This window comes from Diplotaxodon limnothrissa, linkage group LG3 (genome assembly GCF_057381915.1).
Source record: "Diplotaxodon limnothrissa isolate DT_005_m linkage group LG3, D_limnothrissa_male_GT1.1, whole genome shotgun sequence".
Lineage (NCBI taxonomy): Eukaryota > Metazoa > Chordata > Actinopteri > Cichliformes > Cichlidae > Diplotaxodon > Diplotaxodon limnothrissa.
In genome coordinates this window covers 179,041-198,175 of record NC_140598.1, presented here as the reverse complement: position 1 = coordinate 198,175, position 19,135 = coordinate 179,041, and the positions used below count along the sequence as shown (strand labels likewise).

General features: G+C 43.6%; 2 protein-coding genes across 2 annotated transcripts in view; one reads left to right on the top strand and one right to left on the bottom strand.

Annotated features, from left to right (window-relative positions):
- Window positions 1-19,135, bottom strand: part of LOC146634202 (butyrophilin-like protein 2) — a 295,376-nt gene that overhangs the window by 190,022 nt on the left and 86,219 nt on the right. The gene's annotated exons all lie outside the window — the stretch shown is intronic.
- The window catches only part of LOC146634204 (uncharacterized), a 62,593-nt gene that overhangs the window by 41,676 nt on the left and 1,782 nt on the right, over window positions 1-19,135 (top strand). The window contains exon 9 of the mRNA XM_085375510.1: window positions 13,304-13,618. Coding sequence (XP_085231636.1) covers window positions 13,304-13,618 — 315 coding nt within the window. The remainder of the gene's footprint in view (window positions 1-13,303; window positions 13,619-19,135) is intronic.

Sequence of the window (19,135 nt, the reverse complement as noted above, 5' to 3'; positions counted from 1 at the left end):
ACTTCTATTAGACTGCTCCAGATTCCTGAGAGTTCACACAGAAAACTTTACAAACAGCCAAAGAAAAACTATTGAAAAGCTTCAAGATCACAAAGAGCTCTTTCACAGCACATATGAGCCATTAAGAAGTGCACATTTGTGTTTCCCACAGTCCATCATCCAATAATATCAAAGGACAAACTGTGAGGTAAAAAGCCTTCAGCTCTTTTTGAAGGAAGCAAAAAGACTTTGGTCCTGAGAGATGGTTCAAAACACAACTCAGACCTACCAAAGTATTATTTGTGCCAAACACATGAAGCCTTCAACTTTGTATGTGTCCAGTCAGTGTGGCAATAGAAGTCACTGTGAGGATTTTCAATGTGCTGTCAAAGAGCATCCAAACAATCAGGTGAGGATGAAGAGAATTAGTGTGGATGGACAGAAAATCCATATCCAGTGTGATTTAGGAGCAGCTCATATATAATGAGTGAAATGAAAGAAGAGCACAGACAGGAAGAACATGAGTGAGCAGACATTTTGGAGCTGCTGATCCACACAGGGCTGGATGGAAGGAGTGGGAGTCCATGATGGCTCAAAGTCTCTGATCTAACTGTTCCTGAGCCTCTCCCCCTGCCTCCTCTTTGGATCTTCTCCTCCTCTTCTTCCTTATCTGCCTCCTCCACCACTGCTCTCTCCTCCCTCATCTCCTCCTCAGCTGAACTGAAGTCAGGGCTGTAACATGAGGAAACGTGCAGAAATGACTGAGTCAGCATGTTGTTGAAGTGAGTTGAGTGATGGTGAGCAGATTAGATGTGCGAGCCTCCCTGTAGAGAAAAGCAGATCTTCTCCAGAGTTTCCCACCTCATGTTTTCCTGTGTCACAGCTGATTGTCACATCCTGGCTGTCACTAAATGAGTGGTCCAAAGGTGGAAGGAGGAGCACAGTTAGATTGTTCACCTCCTAACCTATGAAATCAACCAGCTGAATGAAAAACACTGTGATCCTATGAGCTGCTATCAGGGCTGCTCCATTCTCAGGATTCTCATCTGGATGACTGAAGCAGATTATTGATGAAGTCAGCAAACAGCTTTCAAAATGGCTCTTTTTCCAGGGGAACTCCCTGAAATGTAAATCTCATTGGAATGAAGAAGAAGTCCAAAGGCGTGGTTAGGCCCAGACTTGTGGCTGTTTTCAATGTAAAGCCCATGTTGCAGGCAGCTGCTGCTCCTTACTGGCCCACAGCCTCCACTGATGGATGTGTCAGCTCACTTGTACTGTAGCCACGGGGAGAGCGATGGTGAAGCTGACAACCAGAGGTGTAGCGCTATTTGTTGAAGTAGCCCAGCTGTGCCATGGAAGCACAAGTTTCCAGAGATGATTGGACTGTGAGCAGAAATGATCCATGTTGGACTGAATTGAAGAACAGATCATAAAGTCCTCTGTGTGCCCAGCCCGTCTGTCTGAGCATCTTCATCAGTGTGCAGCTGATCTACAGCTAATGTGCTGATTGATGAGCAGCCTGTTCATGGTGATGATGAGAAACAGATTGGATTCAAAGCACAAATGAGTGAAAAAGGAGCAGCAGCCATGATAGAGCGAGTCCTCTGCTGACAGAAATAGTGGAGTGAAGGATTTGTGCAGCGTTTCTCTGTGAAAACAGCTGATTCAGATCAATGAGAGGAGGATGAAGGAGAAGCAGCATGTTTCTGATAGAAGCATCACTGCTGTGCTACAAACTGCTGGAAGTAGAAGAAGTCAGAGCAGTCGATAACATGAAGTTACAGAGTAACTGTCAAAGGAAAGAAGGGAGAGGACGAGAAACATTTGTTCAGTGTCAGCATCAGATGTCAGAAAAATACAGGAACCTCATACAGCGCTTAGAGAAGATGATTCACTGCATATGTAATAAAGTGTACAGACAAATGGAAACATATGAAAGTAACTTTGAAGGCAGCAGAGACGTGTTTGCTCTCAGAGACGTGTCATGTTAATAAGAGACTCGGGGAGGACCAGCAGAGAGGACAGGCTGATTGTTGTACACTGGGACAGTTTAAGCTCAGCTTTTACAGCCCATGTAGCAGACTGTCATCAGAACCAGTGGATGAAACCAGTGCAGTGAAAATAATGTGGTGTGGGGATTTTAATGGTCACAGTGAGCAGAGCAGTCAGTGAAGAATGAATGAAGTTAAAGAAGCTGTACAAGAGTAGATATTAGAGCAGGGACAGAGTCAGCAGCTGATCTCAGGATGGTCTCAGATTGGCTGTCAGGTGTTTGTTGATGGCAGGAAGTCACAGACAGGAAGTGACCTCACTCCTGTAATGATGATACAGAGCTGGGTGTAGAGGAGCGATACAGGGGTGATGAAGTGGTGTTTCAGTGCTGCTGACTGGAGGACATTCAGATTTGTTAGTAAACTGTACAAAGTGATGTGAGTGTTGATGATGTAAGTTGTTGTGTTTGTAACGCTGTTTTAGAAGCAGCAAAGCAGGCGATGAGGAAGAAAGGAGGGAAGGTCACAAACAAAGTGTGATTAAAGATCTGTGGAGGTCTGTAGCTCAGCTGTGGGGGAGGGTGGAGCAGTGACAGTGGAGGCTGGTGAAGTCACAGCAGTGAAAGATCAATATAGTCCAGATAATATTAGTGAAGAAAACAGTTATAGAATATCAGGAGTTATTACAGCAGTGTTGGGGAGTGTGGAATATACGAGGCACAGGTACACGCACACACAGGTCTTTATCGCCAAGTTCCACATTTATTTACACTTTCACACACTGATACTGTCGCACAGACTGACAGCTGTCCATCCCAGCTGATGTGTGTCTCTCTCCTGGCCGCTCCTCCCCGTCTCACTATAAACACAGCGGAGGGAGACCATCATCAGTACATAAACACCATCAGCTGTTCTTACCGGCCTCGCAGCGCCGCCCTGTTGAGCCTTCTGCTCCACTCCTCCCCTGCAGCTGCGCCCGGGGCCACGCCTCCGCCACAGGGAGTAACTGAATACATGTACCAGCGTTACGTATTTAAAACACAAAATATGAGTAACTGTATTGTGTTACAGTTACCGTTTAAATAGGTGGTAATGAGAACACAGTTACTTTGTTGAAATAATGGATTACACGTGGTCTTTTCCAGTCTCATATGTGAGGCTATGCTCTCTCTAGTTTTGGTAATTCCACGTTGGTGGAAACCCAAACAAAACACGATTAAGAGGCTCTAATGTCTGTGTCTCAATCTCACGGCCCATGTCACCTCTGCTTGCAGCTGCATAATGACGTGAAGAAATATTTTTTTAAATTATTATTCACAAAATCATTTAATATGAAAGCAACAGGCAGAGTCTTGCAGGCATCGCCCTAAAGAATGTAGCCTGATGGGCAGTGTAGTCCGTGCTGCAGGGAGAACTGTCATACACGTTATGTGTCTGTGAGCGAGGAGGGAGAGAAAGGAGAGTGGAAACGTACGAGTTGCCACCGAGCAGAAACGGGAGCTGGAAGCATGTAAATATAATAATAACCACTGCAGCCAAAAACAGTGCCTGAGGAGCCCAGTTGTAAGTAAGCTATTAAGACTCGACTGTACACCGTGTTCGTGTTTTCCTCTGAAACAGTAAGTTCTGTTGGAGCAGCCTTTCAACGCCTCTCTCTGTCTCTCGCCTCTCACTTTGTTGTCTGGGTCAAGCAAAGTCGACCCAGACAACAAAGTAAAGCTAGTTTTCAGCTACGAGCCCGACGTATTAGCCAGAGGTCCCTTTACTACGGTTCAGAGCCGCGGACCTGTTTTATATACGCGTGAAACAGTTTTCTACACGAGATCACTGCAAAAAGTGCAGCCTTACCTAATGTCCACATACTGTTACTCATTTATATTAAGGTTTAAATATCTAGTTGGTATTTATATGGCAAGTAACCTTCAATAACGGTAATAAATCACACAGCAATAGTACATTCATGTAGTTGTAAACAGCATGATAATATATTAAATAATCCAAAGTATTCAGAATACGTTACTGTCATTGAGTAACGTAACGGAATACGTTACAAAATACATTTTGGGGCATGTATTCTGTTGTTATATCAGGTCAAATCATCTAAAGATATTTTACTAGAATATCACAGAGTTTGGGAGGATGGGAAACTTCCACAGAGCTGGAAGGAAGCAGAGATTGTACCAACATGAAACCAGGAAATGGCAGACGGATAGTTTCAACATCCAACATCTGCAACATAATGGAGACGATGATAAACAACAGATTAACAAACTATAATGAAAATAAAAGATATCGGAGTGGGTTTAGGAGACGGAGAAGTACGATGGGTCCAGCTTCATGTTTAAAACATGAAACAATAAAAAGATGAAATCAAACTCAGATCTCATGAACAACAGTTGGGAGGACAGAACAACTGCAGTTTGTGAGTGTGTGGTTTGAAAGGATGTCAGAAGAAAGAGAAAACAGCTGAAGTTAAAACCTGTCAGTCAGACAGTGTTGGTACCAACAGTACAGCCGTGGATCCTCCTGATGCTGCAGGTTTGAGAGCTTTGACTTTAAACTCACACACAGAACAAACACTGATCACACAGTTATGTTCAAATCTGTACAGATGCATCAAAACACAGCCAATCAAAACACAGCATTCATTGTTAAAGCAGGAAAAGGATCAATGATGGTATCAGTGTACACAGGAGAGATGGCTGGAGACATGAGAACACTACGATGAGTCATGTGATCAGACTCGGGTTCATCTTTGGTCAGTTTACAGCACAGGTGTTCAGACAGGTGGGAAAGCAGTGAGTGGAGGAAAAGAGAGGATGATGGTCTAGAAATGTAAAGGAGAAATGAGGAGCACAGGAAGGAGAGAGGAGAGGAGGTCATCTTACAGGACGGGTCCAGGAATCTATGTACAGGTAAACGAGAGATGAATCAGAACCAGGAAACGCTAGGAATAAACACGAGACATAACAAGAGCCAGGGTGTCATTGATGTGTGTCTAACAACATCCAGCGACGAGAAGCTTTGAACCAGCGTCTTAAGTAGTAGCTGAGGAAGGCTGGATAATGAGCCACATGTCCGCGATTACTCAGAGGTGCGTGAGCCGAAGGCGGGAGCCCGCCAAGACCTCCGCCCAGGCAGAGGAAAGACAGGAGAGCAGAAATCAAAACAAAAATGCAGGAAGCCTTGCTGGGAGGGCCGGGCAGACAAAGGGACCGTGACACTTAGAATAGAATAGAATAGAATTCAACTTTATTGTCACTGCACATGCACAGGTACAAGGCAACGAAATGCAGTTTGCATCCATCCAGAAGTGCTTCAGCCATGATATAGATATATTACAATATATATTAGCAATAATATAGATATGTGAGTACATTACAGAAATGGGTCTATTATGGTATGTTATAATGTACACGTATGAAGTATGTTATGAATATTCTAAAACTATAAGTATGTACAGGCTGTAGTGAGTACAAGCTATGAACAGGATATAAATATGAAAAACTATACAGAATCTGAGATATACAGTTATACAGAAATGTGAACTATGCGGGTTATAAACAGTTGTAGGATTAAAGATTATCGTATGTACAGAATGATTATTTACACAGAACTATACAGTAGTGCAGTTAAGATCAGTGAGATATGTGGATAATTCCTACAGAGGCTGTATAAAGTGCTGGTGGCTGTGAGTGGTGGTTCAGTCCATGTTATTATTGTGTGTACGAGGGTATTAGGACGGAGTTTCCCTTCACTGATTCTTTCTGAACGAGGATTTCTGTGCTCAGTCCAACTTTGTGAGACACTTCTTTGAGATCCCCTCGTGCCAAATGTAATAACAGCCATCTAGTGTCATGACTGGAAGACTGTTCCTGTATGCTGTGTGGTGGGTGAGGTGCTGAGTGGGGATAAATCACAGTCTGGTTCTTGAGGTGGTCCTGACCTTGAAATGCTCTGATTCCTCGGTGTGAACAGGCAGCTTCTGCAGGTGTGGTGCTAAAGCTTCATCTGGGTGGAGTCACAGGTGTTAGCTGGTGAACAGCTGACTCTGTCGGTGGTCTCTAGAGCGGACAGCTGTGTTATTTCTTTGTGTCATCCATCTCTCGATGCTGCTGTGAGCCAGGCGTCAGCAGCAGCATTTCTCTCCTTGAATGTCTCTGCTCGTCATGAAGGGGCTTTACTGTTTGGCCAATACTGTGCGTCCATTTGTCCACTTTGACAGACAGCTGACAGCTTCAATAAACATCAGACACAGAAGTAAAGTTCAAGGTTTTTACTTCATCTTCAGTCTTCTTGTGTGTAAAACTAAAACTTTTCATTAACCCTCTGGGGTCGAGGGACGCGCCGGCAGGTCAAAATCACATGATCAATTTAAGACAACACAGCGACTCTGAGTCTCATTTCACAGCTTGGGTCGAAAGTGCGGACTTCAAACTATATACCAGTTTTTGAATTGTGTCAATGGGCCACGTAAAACCAGAGTTATGATAAAAAATACACGCAATGTTTTTTTCTGAACAAAACAGTGGTGTTTACATCGGGAAGAACGGTAAAAACGGCGTTTTCTACAGACAGCGCTAGCAAACACTCTCCGCTTGTGAGTGAAAAAAGAAAAAGAAAAAACACCCCTTCCCTATTGGTGTTAAAGTGTACCATGTCAGCCAATCAGAAATGATAAGGCAACATGTGGCACTTGGTTGTTTAGGGAGAAGGGGAAGTTTTTAGGAGTGACACCGGCGACGGAAAGCGGGCGAGCGACACATGTTTTCACATGTGAGACATTAGTGACGTTTAGCGTGTTTGGAGGCTGTAGTTAATGTGTTGTGTAGTTATTGTTGTGTGTTGTGTGTCAGTCAGACTGCTGAACGTCACAGTTGCTCTAAAAAAGCCGTCAAAGGCAGATTCCAGTGTAAACTCTGATTCCACTTGGAAAACTGGACTGATGCTCCTCCTGCTGTCAGACCTGCAGGTTTAGGCCTGTGCTGTTCTCCTGTCTTATACTGAACACAAACTCGTTTTTTGGACTGGCACAAATAATTTGTGTGCCTTCTTATTTGATGCAGCCCAGCTGATTGTTCTGGAAATAGATTTAAATGGTTATATAAAAAACTGAGGCCTTGGCTGCATTTGTAGGTCAATAGTACCAAACAACTTTGGTGTTTGCAAAACTTGTGCATAATTTTTAGAAATGTACAATTTCTATTTGTATTTCAAGTTATGAAAATAATTCGTTAAACAAGTTTGTTGGTTTTACAGTAAAACTTTTTTCTACTCGGATTTTGAATTCTTTGTCTGAATTTAGATCAACTGTGCTCATACAGTATGCCAAAATGAAAAAATAACTCAAATTTCAGATATTTGAGGTTGTGCTGAAAATATTGATACCAAACAAGGCAAGATAAACAGTTTAAAAGGTGAAATATAGAGGTAAAATCAAACGTAGTCAAAAATGGCCAATTATACCCTGGACCCCAGAGGGTTAACTTATGAAGATATGTTTTTATCCTGAGCACAGAATGAAAATGATGATAATAATTTACTACATGCACACCAAATGTAATAATAGCAGCTCAGTAGTAATCAGAGTAACAAAAACTTACAAAATTCCACTTATTCAGTCTGATGTTCTCTGATCTGTTTCTCTTGTTTAGTGTCTTAAAGGCTGCCAGTGCCTCTCTTTGCTGTAACCAACCTTTCTCTTTATTTCTGAGCTTTTTAAGGACTTTAACCTTTGAAAATGGAAAGAAATCAGTCAGATTCATGGCTGCATCACAGTGTCACATGTAGTTCTCCACATCAGCTGGATTATATCTATAGCAGCCAACAGACTGAAAGCTGTGGACAGTTTCTGTGGCTGGATTATTTCATGTGTGTTTGTAGGAGTTTCACTTTCAGAGCACAAAGTTTGGAGTAAAGTATTAAAATGAGTTCCTCAGGTCTGTGACGCACACTTTACTGCAAACTGTACAAAATTTAAAACCTGAAAGTGTAAATAAAGATGGAGATGTTGTGATTGTTGCTTTGAGGAGAGTTCATGACTTTCATGACTTTGGACATTGAGGGGAAGATGTTATCAGAACGAGCGTTTAATCGGCTCAAAGCTGAGTGTTTAGAGTCGAGCTCCACGTTTCTTCTCATCAGTTCATTTATTTGCAAACAAGTTTCCTGTACTTACGTGTAATTTGCAGCAACAAGTCAGGTTTCTGCAGGAAACAATGAAACAAGAACCCTGTACTTGCTGGGCTGTGGGCCGTATCGTGGAGTCTTAATCTGGTTGAACTTCAGGTATTTTATAGGAAAGATGCAAATTGTCTGTGAATCATTTTCAGTATCGTAGCAGCCGAAGTCATTACTGAGTAAGTTCTGCTTCAGTCATTTTCTGCACACTGGACGTTTCACTGTTTCACTGTTCAGCTGTCTTTACATGTTACCTATAAAATGAACACAGTGATAAACACACTGATACTTTGATCCGTACGATCAAACTGTGGAGAGCACAGGCATCATGTGAGCTTATAAACATGGAGACGAGCTGTTCATTCAACTTGAAACAGAAGAACATGAAACAATCCATCAGCATCCACAACAACACTCACACTCAGAACAAGTTTCTTTCCTGTTCACTTTGTAAAATGTCTTTTACTTTGTGAGCAAGAGTCCAAAAACTTGCTCAGACTGTCAGCAGATTTTCACAGAGTCGTCCCAACTAGTAGAAAAGCACCAAAGCTTTCAGCTTCTCCAGTGATCTCCACCTGTGCAGACACACATGGAGGTTTCCAGCACTCATTAATACATGTGGCCTCTTACTGTTAGGACCAATAATTCATTTAGGTTTGATGAACGTCGGCCTGAATCCACCTCCCACCACCAGGAGCTGAATAAGCAGTTATAGATGTAAATAAATCTGCTTCTTTATCATCTGAGACCCAAAAAGTGGAACGTACAGAGCTAAAATCATGTGTTTGATTTTTGGCTTTTACAAACAAGCCATTACTACCACACTTCCTGGCCACTTCATTAGGTCCACCTTGTTAGTAATGGGCTGGAGCCTTTTTCCTTCAGAGCTGCTTCATTCTTTGTAGTACAGTTTTAACAAGGACACATTTTCACCATGGTAACATGATAGTGTTACACAGTTACTGCACACGTGTCATCTCCACATCATGATGCAAATATCCACTTCCACCACAGCCACAGCTGCTCTATTGGATCCAGACTTGGTGGATTTGAATCCAGTGAAGTGATTTTCATGTTTGAAGAACTGCTTTGAGATGATGTCAGATTTGCTTCTCCTGCTAGAAACATCCACACCAACCAGGTATTTTCACACAGAGCTGCTGCTCACTGGACAGCTTCTCTTCTTTGGACCATTGTCAGTGAACCCTGGAGGAGGCTGTGGTCAAATCCCAGCACATCAGAACAAGCGTGCCCTGTTCACAGTCATTTCAATGAGCTTTCTTACAAGGATCCATGTGCAAGTGACATGAAGCTGCAACAGTTTTACAAGCTGTGTTACAAAATGAATGTCACAGAGCAAACTTGGATATAACACTATAAGTCTTTGCTCTTTGTTTCCTTAGTGCAGCTGTAATGATCTCTGGTTACTGTGGGCCCATTAAAAAGTGTGGACGTGTCATTTCCACAGAACATTTCACAGACAGTAAGATAGAAGCATAACTTCATAAATATAGTGTTTTAAATGCACATGCTGGAGCTCACAGTGATGCTGCTGTGTGACAGGGTTGTGTTGTTCACACTGTCATACTTGGTTGTCTTGGCGACAGGCTTTCTGGTGTCTCTTCATAATAACTTGTACCTGTGGGTCACATGATCAGGGCTGGTCACTCAAAGAAGAAAGAAACATTCGATTCAATCTGTTTACTCAGTTTGATTCTTTTAGTGCTTTAGTTTATTTCACTAACCTGATGCTGCGACTACAGACACAATCATTTTGTCCTCTTTAATGGTTTCGTAGATTCCCAGTAGCTCGACAGAAAGGCTGCTTTCAGTGCTCCACATAATATGAACCAGTAAGCAGCTGTGTGGATAGTATATGGTTCAGACTGGGACTGTGGTCAGATAGGACGAAGAGCGCTTTCATTAAAATGACATCATCTGAGTGGAAAATACTCACGTGACTCAGATGTGTAACAGGAAGTGTGGACTGTGATGTCATCAAACAGAAACAGTCATTCAGTAATAAAGTGATTTAATATTCAACAACAGGAAAATAACATCAGACATGTTTGGTTTCATTCAGTGTTGCAGCTTCAGCTCATTAAGGCTAAAGTTCACTTTTTAAACTGTAAACTTAATAAAAGCAAACTGAAAGTATTGTAACATTTAGAACAAACACATGTTTGTATATAAACTGAGCCCAGCAGGAGAAGCTGAACACATCCACAGCTGTGAGGGACACTGGTGCTGTGACTGATTAAACACATCAAACACATCTGTGGACTCAATCTGTCAGTATTATTTGTCATATTTGAAACAGCTTAAAAACAGTGCTGTGTTAGAGCTGTGCTGTCATGTCTGATTGTATTTAAGGTCCAATCATGTACTTGTGTATTTGTAACTAAGCAACCACGTGGGCGGAGCTTCAGCTCTGAACATTTTAGAGCATCAGCTGATAAAAACACTGAGACAGGAAGGATTTGAAGTCTTCTACGCTCTTTATTCTTGCTTGTGCAGAGTTTGTGGCTGCAAAGCGACCGTCAACAACAACTGCTTCCTCTGCTGACAGGAAGTGACATCATCCCACCTGAGGCTTTGATTCAAACAATAAAAGAACTAAACTGCTGAGTAGAGCAAAGATGGGTTTACTAAAACAGAGGATCAGATGTCAGGTCAGGTAATGTCTTCATTTAATCCAGTAACAAACCAAAGGTTCCAGGTTTGAGCTTCTTGAAGTCCTGTTATTAAGTCTGTTCATCATTTTCATTCATTTGATAACTTCTACCAATAACAACCAATTATTTTCAAGCTGAGAGATTTAGTGTGAAAACCAGAAGCAGGAAATGATGCTGTGCAGTATATTTGTGGAAAACAATGATGAGGCTAAAGTCAAGATCACACACACGTAAAAATAAACACAACATTTGTGTGTAAACACAGCAGGTGGAACATTTATTTGATGCTTTAGCTGCTACTTGTGATACTAAATGTTTGCAGTCGTGCTTCATGGTTACTGAACGTAAAACAACACAAACCCTGCTGATTGTTGGTTTGTGTGTTATTTGTGTTGTGTTCAGGTGACTATAGAAAGACTAATGACACAAATATTATGGATGGACACGTTTCCTGGGCTGCTTCAGGTTTTCCATACAAACACTTGATGTTTGGTAGTTCCAGGTCCAACATGGTGCATGGATATATCCAGCGTCCCTCTTCTGCACGTTTGCTGTTCATCAGTCTCAGCCTTCCTCTCTGTCTTTGTCCTGTAGACTCCTCAGCCTGAGCTGTCCCTGTCACCCACTCATTTCCATCCTTTCTATTCTGCTCACTTGTTCAAATCTTCTACTCTGCCACCTCCAGGTCGCCTCCTGTCGTTGTGTCATGTCTCCATCATCACAGCCTCACTAGGCTGTAAAGCTTCATGTTGGCTGTAGCTGCTGTCCTCCTGTCACAGATCACAGCTGATACATGTGTGCACCCACTCCATCCTGCTATACTGTCACTTCACCTCTTTGGGACTTTGCTGCTTTGTATGGAGGACTTCATGTCTTTAAACTGATCCACCATCACCACCTCCACTCCTTCATCTTCACTGTCGTGTCTCCAGCTTCTTCACACACACTCTTCTCTTCAGAGCATACCTCCACCTGTCCAGGCTCTCTTCCACCCACCTGCTTCCTGCTCTCACTACAGATCACAATGTCCTCAGCAAACAGAGCTGCTGAGACTCCTGCCTGAGCTCATCTGCCAGCCTGTCCATCAGCACTGCTAACAAGAAGGGCTCAGAGTGGATTTCTGATGTAATCCCAGCCCCAGCAGGAACCCATCTTTCCCTGCTGCTGCAAACCTTCCCACTGTCTCTCTGTCCTCATACATGTACTGCACCAACCATTGTTTGCATGCACACAGAAACAGTGCAGCTCCTCCTGACCTTCTCTGCACATCTGAAGTGCTTGTTCTTGTCATGAAGCTGCTGCTCACACGTCACTCTTCCAGCTTCTCAACACACTCTTTCCATGTCAGCACATTTCCACCTCTATCTGTCATCACACTAACCTGCTGTAATCCTTTCAGCTGGAGCTTCTTTGTAGACACGTCCCTACATTGCAGCCTGATTACAATGCAGACAGTCGGCTACAGTGTGGCTGGATTTCCTTTCTTAGCGTGCTTTGCTATAAAATAGCCAACAAGGCCTCACGTGACATCAGTCAGTGAGAGTTTCACTGTTGCAGCAGCTCTGTTCACTCACACTTATTAATATTAATGCTCATTACAAATGTTACAGCAGCTGATGCACAAATCTTTGTCTGTGTGAATAAAGTTGGATCAGTTCAAACAGTTTGTTGCTCTGCTTGAAAGCAGCAGTTTTTCTAATGCACCACCTTCATGTTTCCTTCATATTTGAATCCCCCTGTAGATGCTGACAGGTAACCATGTCACACAGAGCTCAAGCCTTTGAATCCAGCTGTGACTGTTGATTTTCTATTGAATGGACTTTTTCAAATCCAGCTGTAGGCCTGTGTTTGTGAGCTCATTAACAGCTGTTTGTTTAGAGAGACGTGGTCCTCACAGGACAGCCACTACAAACATATGATTTTATAGAATATGATGCATTACTGCAGATTCAACACAATAGAAAGGATTTGAAATGAGCTCAGCCTTAAACATGTGCAGCAGTAATATTGATCCACAGACACTGATGGGAACATTTTTCTGCACAATAAGTACTTTGACTTTTCATACTTTATGTACAATTTGCCAGTACTGCAGTTTTGTGTGTAGTGAGGTGTTTTCATGGTGTTTTCTTGGTGCTTTTACTAAAGGAAGGCTTCTATCAAATTCTTCCACATGTTGTCAAACTGAGCTGTGTGATGAAGTGAGTGTGACAGAAACACTCAGACTGTGTTTCTCTGCTTCATCAAGTCAAATCTGGTCCTCAGAGACTGAATAAAGTCCTGTCCCACTAACAGCAGCTCCAACAGTCTGTTCACTGCTTTCTTCCTGTCAGTCTTCATCTTTCTGCTGCGTCTCCTCTTCACACTGACCACTTTCTATCTAACAGTGAGCTCCCAGTGAAGCAGCAGCATTCAGCCTGTTAGAGTCAACACAAATGTCTCCATCCAAGCTCATGTTGTGCTTTGTTGTCCTCTCAGTCCCCCAGGTGGAGGTGGATTCAGGGGTGGAGTCTGTCCAGCTGCCCTTCAACACCACACTTCACCTGCCTGAAGACGCTAAAGTGGAGTGGATAGGCACATACGTGAAAGCCCACGTGTATAAGAACGGCTCTGAAGAACAGCACCAGGTTTACAGAGACCGAACGAAGATGAATGAAGACCTGCTGAAAACTGGAGACCTCAGTCTGACCCTGAAATACCCCACAGACTGGGACAACTACACCTACACCTGCACCGTCTACAGCAGGGAGGGAAACATCCTGCTGAAGAAACAAGTGGAGCTGAAAGTCAGAGGTCAGTGCTGTAGATACAGGGCAAAGGTCAGAGGTCATGTAGGAGTTTATTCTCTAAAAGCTTTTAGTTTGAATCTATTTTCAGTTCATTCAAATAAAATAAATTCTTTGATGTTTTGATCTAAAAGCCAAAAATGTCAGGCGGAGCAACTGTGTGTTTAAATGAACTAAGAAGACCATTAAAAATGATCCTACCTTCAAAATAAAAGCCTCTGGCATGATGTGAGTTTGGATCAAATCAATAGTTTTGTTAGTTTAGTCCAAATCAATGTAAATGTATAAATATCAATAGTTTTAAAGCTGCTGGGATCATTCAAACACTTTGATCCAGTCATTTGGATGTTGTCACATGTCAGGGTGGAGCAGCCATAAATACGAGGCTTTTATTGTGAAAATGCTGAGTGTGATGATCCAGAGGAGCCCATGGGGTGTTTGTGGCTGGATGCAAAGGTTTGTAGCTCTCCTTGTAAAGAGAAACAGCTTGAAGCTACAGAGGAGCGTCTGCAGAAGAAGACAGGGGAAAGAGGAAGAAGCTGAGGCCGCTGGAGAAAAGACAGGAAAAGGAAATCAGCTTCATTTGTTGGAGGCCGTTTGTTCATCACACTGAAATATTCCCACTTTAGAGACAGGAAACAAAGTGAAGTGTGGATTGATGTTTGTCTCCATGATTTGGGCCCTGGAGTCATTTCTTCATCTCCCACTTTAAGACATATTAATGTCAGCCTCACACGTCCCACAGTGGACACATTTCTATTTCTAGATGATATTTGGAGGATGGTCATGTGTTTCTCTGCTGTCACAGCTCTTTGTGATATTTGAGCGCAGCTGTAATGTTTGTGTGGTTAAAGCCACCAGACTCCACTGACAAAAACTCTCATTTTAGCCGGAGAACACGGGGCTGCTGTGGGACTTTGTGTTTGCAAAGGTTTCTATTGGAGGCATGTTTGCCTTTATTATATAGGTGCAGAGAGTAGACAGGAAAGTGGGGAGAGAGTGAGGGACACACAGGCACCTGTAGTAAGCCCCGCCTTCAGCCCACCTGCTCAGCCAGGTGAGCTATAGCGCTGCTTTAACATGTTGGAGTGAATGAAAGTGAGTGATGGAGGCAGCAGGAAACTAACAGGCTGTTTGTTCTGAGAGGTCACATGACTGTTGTTCTCAGCAGAGTCTGATGATTTGATGAGACCATGAGAGCGGCTTCAGTTCCTCATCAGAAAGAGTCTGACAGAAGCTCCTCCCTCTGTACCCCAGTAGACTTCTATTAGACTGCTCCAGATTCCTGAGAGTTCACACAGAAAACTTTACAAACAGCCAAAGAAAAACTATTGAAAAGCTTCAAGATCACAAAGAGCTCTTTCACAGCACATATGAGCCATTAAGAAGTGCACATTTGTGTTTCCCACAGTCCATCATCCAATAATATCAAAGGACAAACTGTGAGGTAAAAAGCCTTCAGCTCTTTTTGAAGGAAGCAAAAAGACTTTGGTCCTGAGAGATGGTTCAAAACACAACTCAGACCTACCAAAGTATTATTTGTGCCAAACACATGAAGCCTTCAACTTTGTATGTGTCCAGTCAGTGTGGCAATAGAAGTCACTGTGAGGATTTTCAATGTGCTGTCAAAGAGCATCCAAACAATCAGGTGAGGATGAAGAGAATTAGTGTGGATGGACAGAAAATCCATATCCAGTGTGATTTAGGAGCAGCTCATATATAATGAGTGAAATGAAAGAAGAGCACAGACAGGAAGAACATGAGTGAGCAGACATTTTGGAGCTGCTGATCCACACAGGGCTGGATGGAAGGAGTGGGAGTCCATGATGGCTCAAAGTCTCTGATCTAACTGTTCCTGAGCCTCTCCCCCTGCCTCCTCTTTGGATCTTCTCCTCCTCTTCTTCCTTATCTGCCTCCTCCACCACTGCTCTCTCCTCCCTCATCTCCTCCTCAGCTGAACTGAAGTCAGGGCTGTAACATGAGGAAACGTGCAGAAATGACTGAGTCAGCATGTTGTTGAAGTGAGTTGAGTGATGGTGAGCAGATTAGATGTGCGAGCCTCCCTGTAGAGAAAAGCAGATCTTCTCCAGAGTTTCCCACCTCATGTTTTCCTGTGTCACAGCTGATTGTCACATCCTGGCTGTCACTAAATGAGTGGTCCAAAGGTGGAAGGAGGAGCACAGTTAGATTGTTCACCTCCTAACCTGTGAAATCAATCAGCTGAATGAAAAACACTGTGATCCTATGAGCTGCTATCAGGGCTGCTCCATTCTCAGGATTCTCATCTGGATGACTGAAGCAGATTATTGATGAAGTCAGCAAACAGCTTTCAAAATGGCTCTTTTTCCAGGGGAACTCCCTGAAATGTAAATCTCATTGGAATGAAGAAGAAGTCCAAAGGCGTGGTTAGGCCCAGACTTGTGGCTGTTTTCAATGTAAAGCCCATGTTGCAGGCAGCTGCTGCTCCTTACTGGCCCACAGCCTCCACTGATGGATGTGTCAGCTCACTTGTACTGTAGCCACGGGGAGAGCGATGGTGAAGCTGACAACCAGAGGTGTAGCGCTATTTGTTGAAGTAGCCCAGCTGTGCCATGGAAGCACAAGTTTCCAGAGATGATTGGACTGTGAGCAGAAATGATCCATGTTGGACTGAATTGAAGAACAGATCATAAAGTCCTCTGTGTGCCCAGCCCGTCTGTCTGAGCATCTTCATCAGTGTGCAGCTGATCTACAGCTAATGTGCTGATTGATGAGCAGCCTGTTCATGGTGATGATGAGAAACAGATTGGATTCAAAGCACAAATGAGTGAAAAAGGAGCAGCAGCCATGATAGAGCGAGTCCTCTGCTGACAGAAATAGTGGAGTGAAGGATTTGTGCAGCGTTTCTCTGTGAAAACAGCTGATTCAGATCAATGAGAGGAGGATGAAGGAGAAGCAGCATGTTTCTGATAGAAGCATCACTGCTGTGCTACAAACTGCTGGGACTGTGTGTGTGTGACGGCTCAGCTGGAGGCAGGATTGGTCCAGAGGAGAGCTGCTTTATTCCAGACTAACTCTTCTAGAAAGCTGACATCTGTGTGGAACAGCTGACCTGCACCATGTGGAAAAGAACAGCAACATGATTCAGCGTCAGATCCCGACACATCCACGGATTCATCCCGTTACAGGAACTGTGCCACACGTGGCCTCTGTTTGTTCTGCATTGATGCTGCAGGGATTTCTTCAAGTCACTATAATATAGTGTCAGATGGACACATGAAGCTAACACGGCACATCTTTGTGAGTCTGCAGCATGTTGACACACATGTCAGTGTTGTACAGATCTGAGAGCAGCACAAACAAACTCCATCAAAGTGATTTGTGCTGTTGCAGAGCTGTGTGACTGCATTTGTCTTCATTATGGACACATTTCTACAAATGGGACTAAACATGTGACCCTCTGCACATCCATGGCTCAACAGTGCACCCATTGGCTGGATGCAGCTTGTATTGTGGCTCCTCCCCCTTAGCTTCAGGTCAGTTTAGCTGTGTTTCCTCCAAATCCCAGAATTCCTGAGGAGCAGGAATATGTGGGGCTGGGCTCTAAACACTCAGGGTGAGGACTGAGTGAAGAGCTACAGGACAAAGTTTCAGCGCTGCGCTCACAGCTTTGAGACGTCCAATCAGCAACTGGTCCTGATAACATCTCCCCTCTCATTCCACATACATGAAGACTGCTAGAAGCAGCTATCAGCCACATCAGGCTCACATCATGCTTGCTATTAAACATGCTGCAGTCTGCAGTAAACTCCCTGCCACAAAGCTTTGAGTCTCCTCCAAATGCACCTGTAACAAGGTCACCTGCAGAAATAACTGTGTCCACGGGCAGAGTCACCAACACTCTGCACCAGAGCTAAACCTGCTTTGGAGCTAAAAAGCTGCTGTCAGGGTTTCCTGCAGAGCTTCAAATGTGGAGACTGAAAGCTGTGGACAGTTTCTGTGGCTGGATTATTTCATATGTGTTTGTTTCACTTTCAAAGGAAAGTGTTGGAATAAATCAGGTGTGTGACGCACACTTTACTGCAGATTGTTCTCAATGTAACACAAACAGCAATCAAAATGTGATTGATCCTGATGTGCTTGTTGCTTCTAGCAGTGTTGATGTATTTGCACAGAGAGGGGGAGATGTTATCAGAGTGTGTAAGTGATCAGATCTGATGCTGAATCATGTTCATGTACAGTCAGCTGATCCTCACAGTTCAGTTTGTAATCATGCAGCTCTCCTCTGATAAATCCTGAGCTCCACCTGAGTCTCAGTCCTCAGGACCTCACACAGTCCCAGCAGCTTCTATCAGCAGAGTTCTCCCTGATATCACAAACATATTGATCCTCCTTCAGCCTCCTCTCATTCATCTGTTTCCACAGAGAAACTCATCAGTGAAACCTGAGCTTACTGTGGATTATTCTGGTGGCTCCATCACTCTCTGCCTCACACGCCCTCATCTGCTGCTTTCCTCTGATTGGCTGCTCTGACAGAGTCATGATTGGCTGCATGTTTGTATATAAAGCAGCACGTTGCTGGTAGATCAGCCATCAGCTCATGTTTGTGACTGCAGCATGGCACCAGTTTGCTCCTCGTGTTTCAGTCCCAGACTGACCTGCAGCTCTTTAGTAAATTCAGACAGCAGCTTTGTAACTGTTAGTAAATCTGACCATGAATATCATTATGACACCTCTGACCACTCATTCTGTCTTTATTGGCTTTCATACATGAAACACGCTTAAAGTCACCATTGAATCTAAACTGGATGAAAGCAGCTGTGAGTCACTGCAGCAGCTCTGTGCCAACAACCAACCAACACCTGGGTGGAGTCCCAGCTGAAGCTGAGAGACACTCAGAGACAGAAGCAGCTGTATGGAAGCGTTCTACAGGACGGCTGACACAAAGCTGATGTTACTGATGTCTCCTAGATAGATCTCATGGACCAAAGGCTCTCTGTGTCATCTCGGCTCCAGCTGAACTAAACTGAGAGTGAATTTGGGCTTTCAGGGAGGGGTGAAAGCAGATTCAGGTTTCATCATGTTTCTGTTCAAAACATCAAATCAAGCTGATGGGAAGTTGTAGAATCCTTCAGAATAAAAGCCTGACTATTCAGAGCTCCAACATTAAGAAGAGCAAAGTGAACCAAGGTGGGTGGAGGCAGCAGAGAAACTGTAGGGTGGAGCTGAATGCTTCATCAATGGGATGATGCAGCAGATTTCCTCCACCTTGCACAAACTGTCCTGTTACTTATTATGACTGGAACATCCAAAATGCCTCCAGAGGCTCCGAGTCCAGCTGAACATGTATTAGTGTTTAGAGTGGAACTGAGGTGATAGGGACTAGGACCTGGGGGACGTCAGTCAGTGACGGAGCGGTCAGCAGGTGTGGGCAGGTGTGGACAGGTACTTGATGGACTGTTTCCTGCTGGACTCCATGTGATATGTTAGCAGAGAGGATCTGGCTCCTGATTGGTTGAAGTGGAGCCCATCTGCTGCAGAAAGA